Source organism: Zingiber officinale, chromosome 9B, assembly GCF_018446385.1.
Source record: "Zingiber officinale cultivar Zhangliang chromosome 9B, Zo_v1.1, whole genome shotgun sequence".
In the NCBI taxonomy this organism is placed as follows: Eukaryota; Viridiplantae; Streptophyta; class Magnoliopsida; order Zingiberales; family Zingiberaceae; genus Zingiber; species Zingiber officinale.
The window spans coordinates 32941153-32955993 of NC_056003.1; the positions used below are offsets into that span (position 1 = coordinate 32941153).

Below are 14841 nucleotides of genomic sequence, written 5' to 3' on the forward strand. Positions count from 1 at the left end.
CAAAACACAGTAAGTTGACAAAAAAATCATGAATTAAATTAACAAAAGCATGATAAGACAAATAAATATGTATTGTTATATGCACTCTTATAGTAACAATAACATTTCATCAAATGTGCAATAAAAATGATCCAACAGTTTTTTGAACCTTAAGTTTTAGTAGTTCCAATCGCATGGTGATTAGATGCTCAGTTAAATTAATGTATTGCATTCTCAATTTCACATGCACTATGACAAAAAAGCAAAAAATTGTACAATGAGACTTGCTCAATAATCACACAACACGAAAGTACTGAATTAGCGGTGTGGACAGATAACTGGATCTTTCAAGTAGCCTAGCTGATATGCTGAACATTTTCTTATGGTAGCTTGGGCATGGTTCTCGTGGAGATGTCAGTATTCTACCCACCTTGGTCATAAATAATGTTCAATATCGAGGTATGACTTATGATCCCTTGTCTCTCATCTTAAAACATCTAAATTTCAACTCATAATACAGTTTATATTTTGATGCCTAAGGTTCTATTGGATTTGATTTAAACTAAGCACGTGTCTAGAAAGGTTTTGTCATTGTTATTAGCAAATGACTAGTATTAATTAAAAGCATTTTATAACATTAGTGCTAATAGAAAGACTATTATAGTTGTTCCTTGACAGCCTTCTATATTCTCAATCATCGGCAAGCAGAAATTTAATAGTTTATTAGGTCTATAAGGTAACCATGCCCAAATCAGTTACTAATTTCCCCCAGCTACTAATAGAACTATGCATAACACAGTTTTGTATAAAACCATAAACAGGGTGTCATCTAAGGGCGAGGAAAAAAAAGAAGGAAAGAAGTCATATCAAAGCATGAGAAGAAAGCAGTAGCAGGGCGTGAACGATTTGATTCAGTATGTGCATTCCTGTTCAAAATGGAAGAAATTCACACACCTTCCTCTCCAACTGTAGATCCTCACATTCAACAATCTCCTTCATGTACCGCATGACACAATATCCACATTCAACACAACCTTGTTGTTTGAGATTACCCTAATGAATCAAAGTTAATGCAAAGTGAAAAACCAAATATATAAGAACCAGGAATGCATGTTTTCAATAAGACATACCGTCAACTGTTTGAAAGTTGGTCGTTTTGGATTACCCCTCATACAAAGGTACGTCCTCACTCCACTACATTATAAAAATAGAACTTATTTCATTTCATATTTGCTAATCAATCTATTCATAATCTACATAATCTAAAACATACTTGCACACTGTAGTTTTCCAAGCGTTATCTCGGTTCCTATTACCCATTGAGTCCAACAAATAAATTGTATCTTTGTCCTCGTTTATAACGGTCAAGATCCAGTGGTTCCTGCACGATTGTCAATATATAGCTAAGCTACTATGTATTAGGAATTGAGCAGGGATTAAAAATATACCCAGTGTTGTATGGGATAAGGCATATGCTGTCTCCGTTTGATACTTTCAACTGATTAGCAATGTGTTGTGAAGAGGTACTGCCATCTTGAGCGGCTGGTATTTTGCTGGGATCCACAAACGACACATACTCAGCCCTGTTTGTTTCCTTCAAGTACTTGTACAAGTAACTGCATTCAAGTAATAAAAAACATGGTTACTTAAGACATGAACTCATGCAAAGAGAAGAATTGTATATAAGACATAACTTACCCCATGTAAACCAATATTTGCCTGGACCCTATCTCTCTCATTTCCATACAGCGCATGATATCCTCTCTCAACAACGATGTACTCACATTACGTCCAAACATGGCTTCATCAAATTCGATAGGAATGGTCTCCTCCTCAGTCATCAGTCTAACAACAAAAGAATACAAAAACTTGCATGGCATTGGTAGAGCACTTTCAACTTCCTTGAATTTATTTTTCTCATCAGGAACCTCCAAAATAGCAAATGGTGGTGCAGGTTTCTCCTTTTTCTGTAATTTTAAATAATTGTAGCAAAATATATAACTATAGCAACAGAAAAGTGAACTGAAAATACCTTTGTCGTCGGAAATATCACCAATTCTTTTGGCCATCCAACCACAGTTCCAACAGCATCTACCATTACTGTTGGTCCCGACTTAAGTGGAATTGGAAGCTCTGCTTCCTCCTGTAAAACAACATCAACAGACACCTTTAAGTTGCCTTCCCCAAGTGGAGCATTGTGCAGCATTACATTTGGGCCTCCGTCGGATACTATCGTGCCATATGCCACCACATTCCCCTTATTCTTCAGAGCCAAATGACATTTTTTCCCCTGAACAATAAGATATTATCTTTTAATATCTGAAGCTAGGAAACAAATTTAATGTACCAAATATAATACAAAACCTGATTGAATGAATTGTCGCATTCAAAAACTTCCACATCATCTTCCAATATTTGAACTGCCATGTGCGATGACTTGTTAGATGCTACACGTTCAGAAACTCGATCACTTGTTTCTGGCATAAATCGAGCAAGAAGAGCCTTCAGTTTTTCAACTTCAGCTTTCAAAATCTTTGTTTCCTCCACTTGCTCTTTGAAGTTTTCAGCCAAAGCCTTTGACACCAACTCCCTCTTCTTCCTTGGAGTTTTGAAGTAGACTTGGGGCTTCACAAATCCCCCTACACCTCTAACCCTTCCGTAAGGTTCTTGGCTCCCTAATGCAGTAGTTAATACATCATTGCTTCCAGAAGATATGAACTCTCCCCTCTTTTTTTTGTCCAACAAATCGTCCTACAAATATGGAGGTAACATTAAATATCCAATGAAGACACTTTTTTCACTTATTATGAATGAACTTGAAATAAAACTAAAATAATACAATTTTTTCAGCAACTTCAGCAGTCTCTGTATTTGTGATGTTTCCGGATTTGTCTTCGCGGGCCTTACGCCAAAGGAATGGCCTATCAACTTCCTCATCCTCCCTGAATATTTTTCTCTGCCTCTACAATTCCAAAAAATGATCATTTAAAACATGACGTACTACATGAAAAGGATAATATAATGTTCCATGGATTACCAATTCAGTCTCCAATCCAATGTATCCCTTGCGAGACATTTTGTGATGATACTTGCAATTGCTCGCCCGTTCCTTTTGTTTTTCATGAGTGACCTATGTCACATAAAAAAAAGTAAATTTTTAGAAGAATGGCTAGAATTTAAAAACAATAGGATGGAGTATGATGAACTTATTATATATATTCCTGCTGTACATGAACTTATTATATACAGAACTTCATTTTGTTAATTAAATGCCCTAAATGTTTTAAATCTTGGTGTATATAATAATTTAAATATAACATGATAATATCATCAAGTACCTCCCAAGATGGATGTAGCCTCTCATCAACAAAAGATTTCCAAATTGCAGATGGGATCTGATACTGCTCCGGTGGTGACCTCAGTTTTTCAGGATTATCTCTATATGGCCAGACAAACCTACTATTGAGTTTGTTTTTGAAGTCTCTCCATTTCTGGCCTACTGAACTCATCACTGCCGCCTCGCTTTGAGGTGCAAAGTCGAAGACATTCTGTAACACACAGCAGTAATTGCTATCAGTTTGTATATTGAAAAAATCACAATGAAAAAAAAACATAAGCAATCTCATAAGGAAGTGTATTATTGGATTATACTCACCGATATTTCTTCCCACACTTTCTGTTTCATGTTCTCTGGAACAGTGGGCCATGACTTTATGTTAATAGGCACCATGGATCTAACAACAGAGCCTATGAAAGATTGTAGTGCCTTCCCATTTTCATTGTACACGGGTCATCCTATGTCATCATATTCAATCGTCGACTTTTTTTCCCATCTTGCAGCAGCAATAAGTCTGCACATTGATGTAGGCCCCCGAGTCTTCTTCTGCCCAGTAATAGGAGGTTGTTCTATTTCAGTCTCTCCTCGTAGCTCTGCAGCTGCTAACCCATCAGCATCTTGGTGTAGTTCGGTGTCCTCAACTACACGTGGCTCATCATATTTTGCTATTTTTCGCTGTTTTTTAGGACGCATTGTTCTTTTCCCTGCATATAGGAAAATAAATGATGAGATAACGGTATATAAAGTCTGCAGTGACAATATAATAAAAGAAGACGTGATACAAATAATAACATTAACACATACGAACAAGTAAAAATAATACTAGTAAAAACAATAAATATTAATGCAGATGACATAAAAGTGGAAAACATCATTTTTTCTTGTTTGTTACAAAGAACCCCTCTTTAGAAGATCTAAAGTATCCTTCATGTGTAGGAATACAATGAATATCAACATTATCAATTGGTCGAGCTTCGGGAATTATGGTCCAAAGATCCTCTTCTCCCTCGTAACATCTATTTGGAACTTGAAGCACTATTGACCACCCTTTGTTCAGTGGGTCAGCAACATAAAATACTTGTCTAACTTGACTTGCAAGCACAAATTCATCCTTCTGGTGGCCTCGTTTGTTCAGATTAACTAAGGTGAAGCCACATTCATCATTGTATTGTATTCCTTTGTCATTTGATACCCATGCGCACTTGAAAAGAGGAACTTGAAATTGATGATAGTCTAGTTCCCATATCTCTTCAATAACTCCATAAAAAGTCACATTCTCTAACACGGGATTCTTATCTTTGGCACTACAAACAAGCATCGTGTTGGCAAGTAGAGAAACACCACTGTTTTGACAAACTTTCTCATCATCCCGCTCTTTTGTTTGGTATAAATTGCCATTTATGACATAGCTATCACACTTTAAGACTCGCACACGTGGTCCATGGGCCAACCATCTCAATGACGATGTCATTCCACCATTGCAACTATCGATTTCAGCAGCCACCTGACATGCATTCCTATTAATTAGTGTGATCAAAACAATGATTACCAAATATTGTATGTTAGCATCTTCTACATCACCTTTGCACGAAACCAGTCAATGAACCTCTTATTATGAGCATCTTGTATCCACCTTGCATCTTTCTGTTTCTTGGGAAACATTGTCTTCAAGAAGGATTTGTGTTCACTGAAGAATTTTACTTCTAAAGTTTTATTTTCATGAATACATATGGACTGCCAAGTACATATAATTATTAGTTATGCAATACACTTACATAATGTATGGAGATATTTCTTCTGTATTTTCTAGAACAGTCAACTGTGCTTGTTGGAGATCAATTTGTTGGACGATGATTGATGAATTGCTTGCTGAGAATCCAGGAATGCTTGCGTTTGGGTCACGTAGTGATTTAGGGACCCCAACAGGATCAAGGTCATTGAGATATTCTGAACAAAATTCAACTGCTTCTTCTGCTGCATATCTCCGAACAATGCAACCTTCTGGATATTTTCGACTGCCTACGTAACTTTTCAACACCTTCATGCATCTTTCAAATGGGTACATCCATATGAAGTAGACTGGTCCACATAATTGGACTTCACGAACAAGATGAACTGTTAAGTGGAGCATGATATCGAAGAAAGAAGGGGGGAAATACTGCTCCAATAAGCAGAGTGTAACAATCAAGTCAGATTGCAGCTTATCTAACTTGGCTACATCGATAATCTTGCAACAAATATCTTTGAAGAAGAAGCATAATCTTATGACAGCATATCTAACATATTTTGGCAGAGAATTACGTATGACTATTGGTAGGAAGTGCTACATTATAACATGAGAATCATGTGATTTCAAGCTACTCAGCTTCATCTCATCCATGCAGACAAGATTCTTCATGTTTGATGAGAAACCTTCCGGAACTTTTATATCCATTAATGACCTACATACTTGTAATCTCTCATTTTTTTGTGAATGAGCATGCTGCAAGAGGTAGATATGTTCTTTTCTCACCAATTTTAGGAGCCAATTGAGGTCTAATTCCCATCTGAACCATGTCCAACCTAGCTACCACATTGTCCTTGGTTTTTCCCTTGATGTTCATCAAAGTATTAATCAGAGACTCGAAAATGTTTTTCTCAATGTGCATAACATCGAGACAATGCCTAACATGTAGGTATTTCCAGTATGGAAGATTGAAAAAAATTGACTTCTTCTTCCAACATTTACTGAAATTTGTAGCTCCAACATACTTTTCTTCTTCAATGTCTTCCACAATATTCTCCTTTGCTTTTTTCCTTATTTTCCCCTTCACACTTGTTTTCTTTCCAAACTCACATGTTATGTCTGAAAGCTTGTCAAACAACTTAATTCCAGATAATGGCCTACCTGCTTCACCAAGTTCCTCCATGCCATTAAACTCCTTTATTTGCCTCCGATATGGATGAAATCGTGGTAGGAATCGTCTATGCCCAGCAAATGACATTTTCTTCCCATTTGGTAAGTGCTTTGCATAAGTATCCTCACCACATATTGGACATGCGTAATAACCATGTGTAGTACATCCACTAAGGTTACCATATGCAGGAAAGTCGTTGATGGTCCATAAAAGAACTGCTTTAAGAGTGAAAACCTCCCTTCGATAAGCATCATAAACTCCATCAACTCCTTCCCACAAGAGCTGCAAATCATCAACCAGAACCTCAAGGTAGACGTCGATATCGTTTCCAGGCTGTTTCGGCCCTGAAATGAGCATCGTTAGCATGATGAATTTCCTTTTCATGCACATGTCTGGAGGCAAATTATATGTGGCCAGCATGATTGGCCAGCAACTGTAGCGACTACTAAGATTGCTGTGAGGACTAATTCCATCGGCTGCAAGTGCCAGGTGAATATTTCTTGCCTCACTTCCAAAGTCGGGCCACATATGATCCACCAATTTCCATGACGATGAATCAACTGGATGGCGTAACTGACCAACAACTCTTGTGCTATCTGCATGCCATGTTAAATTTCTGGAAGTTTCTAAAGATTTAAACATGCGCTTAAATCTTGGTATGGGAGGGAAATACCAAACCACTTTGGCAGGAACACCTTTCTTCTCAACATTTTTCTTGGTTAGCTTCCATCTTGATAAGCCACATTTCAGGCAGCTTACGCAGTCTTTATATTGTTTCCTATAAAGGATGCAATCATTGGAACAAGCATGAATCTTTTCATGACTCAAAGCCAAACAACTCAACGTCTTCTTTGCTTCATAAATTGACGATGGCAGATTGTGGTTATCTGGCAGCATGTCCCCAAAATCTGCTAGTAGATCTGAAAATAGAGCATCACTCATCTCATGCCTTGCTTTGGTATTGTATAGTTTTACAAGTGCACTCAACTTTGTGTAACGTTTGCATCCCTTATACAGTGGCTTCTCTGCTTCCTCCAAAAACTTCATAAATGCTTCTGGATTTTCTGTATGGTTATCATACGCTGCCTCACACAAATTAACAGTTTCAAAATTATCATGACAATTATCAGTTGGCTCTTGGTTGACACTCGAATTTAATCTATCCTTCTCCGCAACCTCACCATGCCAAATCCAATTCAAATAATTTTTACTGAAACCATTGAAGTAAAGATGCTCCCGAATCCACATAACCGCTCCCTTTTTAAGATTCATACATTTGCAACAAGGACAATGAATTAAATTGGGGTCGATATGTGGATTCTGCAAACAACTTCTAATGAATTGTTCCACACCCTCCTCATACTCTTTGGACCTCCAATCTAAGTAAATCCAGGATTTATCCATTATAGTATAACAGAATCCCAAGAAACTTCTTCAGAATTATCGTGCTAAAATTATTTACCGCTAGCTCAATGTGTTCTTTGATCAAAACCTGAAGATACTACATATATGTTAAGCAAACGTTAGAGTAAGACTGCAAAAAGGTAGTCAAATTCATATCGAGCACAGTTCCATATTTTATACTCATTCCAACAGCTGTCAATATTTTCTCCTCATCATGAAGAAAAATAATGCGTATTTTGTACAATATGTGGATATATAAAGAACGAAAGCATGGCACCAGTTGAATTTCCAAACACTTGTCTTTTTTCGAACATGCACACTCAATCATTTGACATATGAACACTCTTAAATAGATTGAATCTATTGGGTTGTCAGCAATCCAGTGTCGGAGACCATTCAGCCTGATAGTAGTAAAAGAAAACCCCTCTAATTTCTGATTTTAAAGTTAGTTTTTCATAATCATGCTGTTGTGATTGTTGAAATTTGTGATGGAAGCAGTTTTGAGTTCGTTTAATCCAATTGTAACCAAATTTCTTGAAATTTATGGTGGTTATAAATTGTTCATGGATGGAGCATTTCAGAATGTAGGAGATATGCTGGGTTGCATTTGTACAAGTTGTGTGATACATTTTCAGAGAGCTTACACAAGTTTTTTTATTAGAACTTTTTTTGTCATCCTGAGGAGTTAGGAAAGGTTTGAGATGTAACTATAGAAAGTGTGAATAGTAATTTTATTTAGTTTTATTGTATTTTTACTCTCATATTTTTTTTAGCCAAAGATTTACTTTGAATTTTATTAAATTATTTATCTTAAGTGGTATCATAGTTAGAAATTGTTAAATTAAATTGTTGTATTTGTGCTGGATGAAGCAGTTACACATTTCATCTCAATAAGTGATAGCATAGTTGAGATTGTCTGATTTTGAAATGTTGTATTTGGGATCTTCATAGTGGATGAAACAGGTAGCACAAAGACAAATTATGTTAGGATGGTGAGAATTTACTATAACTATTAGTGAATGTTGTATTTAAAAGTTATTATCATCATCTACTTAGTGGAGAAAATGCTAAGCTATCTTATGCCAAAGAGAGTAGCAAATAATAGAGAGATGTAATCACTCTTTATCAAATTATACCTAGTGTGGATCGAGTATACAACACAAGGCATTAGATAGAAATTGGATGCATCTCTGTTTTATTTCAATCCATTTCAAGAGGACAAAGATAAAGTATCTGATCACATTTATATAAAGAAAGGACGCATTCATCATCAAGATTTGAATAGGAGTGTAGTGGTCACCGAGAGAGCAAGGACAAAATAGAAATTATAAAGGTGAGTGTTCTAGCAATATTGATTTGTATATGAATGTTGATGGTTGCTTAGCAAATTGTCTGAACAAGGAAACAAAAACACACATTAGTTACATTAGTTTTTGCTATCTCATGGGAAAACAATCCATCTTCTATAGTTGATATTTAAATTCAACTGGTGCTATGCTTGCTTGCATTAGGAGGCAGGTATTTTTTTTTAAGAAAAATTAATACATATGGAACTGAGATTTTGAGGGACAACTTGAAGGAGTAAGAGTACAACACATGTCTTACTCTAACTTGAAAGCATGCGTATTTTTAGGTAATGACCTCGTAAACATAGAGAATGAAAAAAAAAAGCAAAAAAAATTTCCAAACACTTGTCTTTGTTGGAAGAATAGCACCAAACCTACAACAAATTGGAGACCGTCTTGTAACGCCCGCCCTCCCTGCTAACCCTAAGGGACGGGGCTACGATACTCTATGTACATATTACAGCGGAAGACTTGAAATAATTTTCTTAGTTTAATAAAGCTTTTCTTTTGTTTTCAAATCCGAACTACACTAATATGGTTTCCATAACATGATAATAAGATAAATAGAAACATAACATCAAGTTACCCATATAGTACTACAATTTACGAAACCAAAGCGAAATTCTTAAAAGTTCTTAAAGCAGGTTCTTATTTGGTTGCCTAGCCACCGCCACACACATCTCCTTGCCTCTCCTGCTGCTCCTTTAGCTCATCCAGCTTTTTCCTTTATCTGTGGTACAAGGAAAGTAAGCTATGAGCACTCATGGCTCAGTAAGTTCCTTTCCTACTCACTAAAACCGAAAATCATCACATGATCAAAGAATATCTCAACATAACATGATCTCAACTAGTCATGGCATAACATATCATACTCTTTAAGCATATCATGCAACATAACAAAATCATAACTAGTCATGGCATATCATCTCTTAAAGCATAGCATGATACATGACATAATCATATCTAATCATGGCATATCATAGCATCATCATAAGGTAGCATGGCATATCAAGCATAGCATGAAACATAACATAATCATATCTAATCATGGCATATCATAAATCATAGCATCATCACAACATGATCATAAGGTATATGCAATATGATTTTGAAAACATGTATCCGAAAAACATGTGTATGTCTCATGATCTTTAAAACCATTTCTTCTTACATATATACTTGAACATATTATCAACTTAAAGGGATCCCGGCTATGTACCACTTACATATTGCGCGCAACCTATGTAGGTCCAAGGTAGCAAGTCTTGAACCCTACAAGGCAAACATACTAGGCCCGAGTCTTACTCCATCGACCTAGGGGCACTTAGGAGCCCATCCCTAACGAGGCCCGAGTCTTATTCCATCGACCCCGGGGCGCTTATGGAGCCCACCCTTGGTACAAGTCATATAAAGTAAAGTACATGTCATACTTATACATATCACACATCATAAGAGCATGCATCACTTAGGCACACATCATATCATAAAAGTATGCATCACTTAGGCATACATCATGTCATAAAAGTATGCATCACTTAGGCATACATCATATCATAAAGGTATGCATCACTTAGGCATACATCATGTCATAAAAGTATGCATCACTTAGGCATACATCATATCATAAAGGTATGCATCACTTAGGCATACATCATGTCATAAAAGTATGCATCACTTAGGCATACATCATATCATAAAGGTATGCATCACTTAGGCATACATCATGTCATAAAAGCATGCATATTTTCACCACATAGCATATCATAAAAGCATGCATATTTTCACCACATAGCATATCATAAAAGCATGCATAATTCTATCCACATAGCATATCATAAAAGCATGCATATTTTCACCACATAGCATATCATAAAAGCATGCATATTTCTATCCACATAGCATATCATAAAAGCATGCATATTTCTAGCACATGTCATATCATGGAAAGTATGAATCACAAGCATACATATTTAAGCATAAGGGTGTATCATGTGATTATACTATCATAAGGAACATGGTAACATAGTTAACTTGGATTCTAAGCTTCCTAATCCCTTGGGTTCTTATCATGGCCGAACCCCCTTAGATCTCAATTTAGGTAAAAATAACCTCCAAGCATGTGGAACCTAAATTATTATCACATCAATTTCATAGGAAGCATTATAAGCATGATTAACTTGGTTTCTAAGTTCTCCAAGTCCCTAAACTTCATGTGGCCGAACCTTATCAGGTGTGAAACAAGGTCCCAATTGTCATGAAAGCATGGAAACCTTAAACCATATTTATAGCATTTTTCTTCCAAGTAACATAGTAATCATATTTGAGCTAATTCCTAAGTTCCTCAAGCCCTTAACATATGTCATGGCCAAAATTTCACAAGTATTCATTAGGGCTAAAAACAAGCATACAAGCATGTGAACTTGAACTAACATCATGTATAAATTCATAATAAGGTATCATACAAAGGGTATGGCCGAAACTTACCCTAGCCTCATTTTAGGTCATTAAGCAACATATAGCATGAGAACTTTGGCTTTCTACTTATCATATTTCATGTAGAGTGACATGAGCATATTTAAATTTTGTTCTAGGGTTTCTAGGGCATCTATCCCTTCATGGCCGAGACCTACAATGGTCCATTTAGGTCATGGAAAAATTATACAAGCATGTGACACAATCAACACATTATCATATTTCCATAAGAAGCATTTTTAACACAATTGGTTTCAATTCTAAGGCCTCTAGGTCATTTAAACCCTACTTGGACGAGACCCATCAGTGGTTAACTTTGCTTCAAATAGCCTAAAAGCATAGGAAGTCATACAATTTTCATAGCATGTATAAAGACAAGCATAATAAACATACATGTGCATTGTGTCTTAGGCTTCCTAGGTTTCTTTCCTTTTTCTTTTATTTTTCCTCATGGCCGAAACCTACCATTCTCTAAACTAGGTTTTAAGTGGCCTAAAGCATGGAAAACCTAAGTAAGTTTCATGGAAAAAATTACTAAGAACATCATATACAAATTTGGTTCATAAACAAGCTAGGACCCTTGTGACCTTACAAGTCATATATCATGTAACTAAATTCTCTATACCCTAATTAAGCATGAGAGCACTAAACCACTTTCATATCTTAATATCACAGAGGTCTTGAGCATGTTAAAATTTTGTTTAAGCTTTCCTAAGCTATCCATCTTAACATGGCCGAAAATCTTAATGAAGAGTTCATGAATTTCTAGCAATATTCAACAAGCAATTCTTTAAGAGAACTCTATATTCTATCATATAAACATGGTTACTTAAATTTAAAGGTCTTCCTAACCCTAAGCTCTTTTCTTGGCCAAAACATATGAGGGGATTTCCTTTGGTTCCAAGTAACTTTCAAGCAAGAAAACCAATAAAAGATCTTTAGTAATTCATGGAGGGAATCTTGTACTAGTTTGGTTAAACAATGATTTCCCTAACCTCTTTAAAACATTTTTGGCCGAAATTCTAGGGTTAGGTACTCCTCTGACCAAACATCATATAGGTATAAAAACATGAAGGAAAACCTTCCTACATAGCATAGAAAAAATATCATGAAATGATGACTTATTTAAACCTTCCTAGATTTGAAACTCTTCTTTGGTCGAATTTTCTTAAATTCTATTCTAGGTTTTCTAATCCTCATAAAATCCGAAAATCACATAAAAAGCCTTGTACCACAGGTGAGGGGAAGCTTACATCCTTTTCGCTTGTGGATCTAAGGTATGGTGATGGAAGAAGTAGCCTCTTCTTCTAGTTCCCTTCCCTTGTTCCTCTTGCTAAGTCCTCCTTGTATCTTAGGCTTTCTTAGGAGAAAACCTTGGCTTGGGGCCGAAGATGGAGGAGAGGGGGCTGGGGTTCTCGGTGATGGAGAGGGGAGAATGAGAGAAATGAGAGAAAAATTAGAATTCTTCTCTTTACTTGCTCCCTTTTATGTTAAGGAGGAAGAAGTAGCAAAATTAGTTTTTGCTTTCCTTCTCCCTTAGCCTTTTTTTTCTATTTTCTTTTTATTTTTATTTATTTATTTATCCTCATCATTCATGGTGAAATAAGGGGGAATAAATCCCCTTAATTAGCCTCTTTTATTTTCGGCAAGAGAAGAGAGAAAGAGGGAGAGAAGGAAGGAAGGCAAGTTGCCTTTCTCTTGCTCTTTTCTTATTTTCTTTTGGCTAACTTTTACTCTCACCCTTATCATGAGGTTACCTCCTTTTCTATCAATATCTTCTCTCTATCCCAATTGGTTTCTACTAATTAATTCTATAAATTATAATATAAGAGGTTCAAGGTTCAATCATTGACCTCCTCTTCTTTTTATTTCATTTTATTTCTTTTTGCTTCAACCCACTTCCTTTTATTTTTCTAAGGCAAAATCCTACATTCATACGCTTATCTTAAAAGCTTAGTGGGTGTTACACGTCTAAAACATGATTTTGCAAAATAAAGGAGGAGAAAAAGAAGAAGAATAAGAAAAAGAAATCGAAGGAAAGAAAACATACGGTATATCTCAAACACCTGCAACCTAAACCCTGCGTAAGAAAGTTCAAGTTGCCAAACCTTATTTCAGAAGCCCTAACGAGGAAACCTTCGTCTCTGTTGCCTAAGACTCCAAATCGGAAGCCCTAACGAGAGGGAACGGAGAGGACTGAAATGAAGGGGAAGGAAGAGGAGGTCCAACCTTATTTCGGCAGAGGGAAGCCCTAACGAGAGGGAACGGAGAGGACTGAAATGAAGGGGAAGGAAGAGGAGGTCCAACCTTATTTCGGCAGAGGGAAGTTAACGAAAAAGTGGGGGGAAATAAAAGTGGTCTCAAAATAAAAGTTAACTCTTGTACTATTACTTCGGAGTAAACACTAAAAATTCTATTCACGACGTTACTACTTCGGTATTTAACAACTTTCCGAAATAATAGCTTATTTCAGTTTAAAGCGAAGCCCGCGTTTTTAAATATGTGAAGTCTATATTTGTATATACTTCGTCAGTTTTTTCAGCGAAGTTGCTTATACACTTTTACCTCATATATTTAAATTGATGAAGTAAATCGTGGCGAAGTAAAACGTCATTTTTCACATAGTGGTTGTACTGTCGCTGCCCCGAGCTTGTTAAAATCTGTGAGTCGAGAAACTCAACACATTTAAATCAATGTATTAATTATTTCCTATATCCATGTATCTTAACGAGAATTGTACCTATCCAACTCTGTAAGATATTTTTCCTAACATACGCTCACTAAAGCATGAATGTAAACATACAGCGTGCAAGGACATCCTCATGAACATAATGTCATAGACATGAGCATGAACATACATGAACATAAGCACAAACTTATATGGATATAACGTGAACATGAACATAACATGAACCTAACCATATATATGGCATAGCATGAATATAAACGTAGCATATCATGAACCTAAACATATACATATAGTACGACATGAACATGAACATAGCATATCATGAACCTAACATATCCATAGCATAACATGAACTCGAACATAGCATATCATGGACCTAACATATTCACAGCATGACATGAACTTGAACATAACATGTCATGAACTTAAACATATACATAGCATAACATGAACATAAACGTAGCATATCATGAACCTAAGATATTCATAGCGTAACATGAACTTAAACATAGCATATCATGAACCTAAACATATACATAACATAACATAACATAAACATAAACATAAACATAAACATAAACATAAACATAAACATAAACATAAACATAGCATATCATGAACCCAACATATACATAGCATAACATGAACATAAAGATAGCATATCATGAGCCTAAACATATACATAGCATAACATGAATATAAACATAGCATATTATA

The 14841-nt window shown here is 35.9% G+C and overlaps 1 protein-coding gene and 2 long non-coding RNA genes across 3 annotated transcripts; all 3 read right to left on the bottom strand.

Annotated features, from left to right (window-relative positions):
- Window positions 1-955: 955 nt before the first annotated feature.
- LOC122025256 lies at window positions 956-1474 on the bottom strand. The gene is made up of 3 exons (XR_006123642.1): window positions 1428-1474; window positions 1110-1173; window positions 956-1032 (listed from the first exon to the last, which is right to left on the bottom strand). It is a non-coding gene; the product is annotated as an uncharacterized LOC122025256 (long non-coding RNA).
- Window positions 1475-1556: 82 nt separating this feature from the next.
- LOC122022917 lies at window positions 1557-2516 on the bottom strand. Its single transcript, XM_042581022.1, has 4 exons — window positions 2344-2516; window positions 2012-2269; window positions 1764-1946; window positions 1557-1595 (listed from the first exon to the last, which is right to left on the bottom strand). The coding sequence occupies exons 1-4, from the start codon at window positions 2461-2463 to the stop codon at window positions 1557-1559; spliced, it is 600 nt and encodes a 199-aa protein (XP_042436956.1). The 5' UTR covers window positions 2464-2516.
- Window positions 2517-2886: 370 nt separating this feature from the next.
- On the bottom strand, window positions 2887-3365 carry LOC122022657. Its single transcript, XR_006123054.1, has 3 exons — window positions 3318-3365; window positions 3017-3109; window positions 2887-2941 (listed from the first exon to the last, which is right to left on the bottom strand). It is a non-coding gene; the product is annotated as an uncharacterized LOC122022657 (long non-coding RNA).
- Between the last annotated feature and the right edge of the window lie 11476 nt (window positions 3366-14841).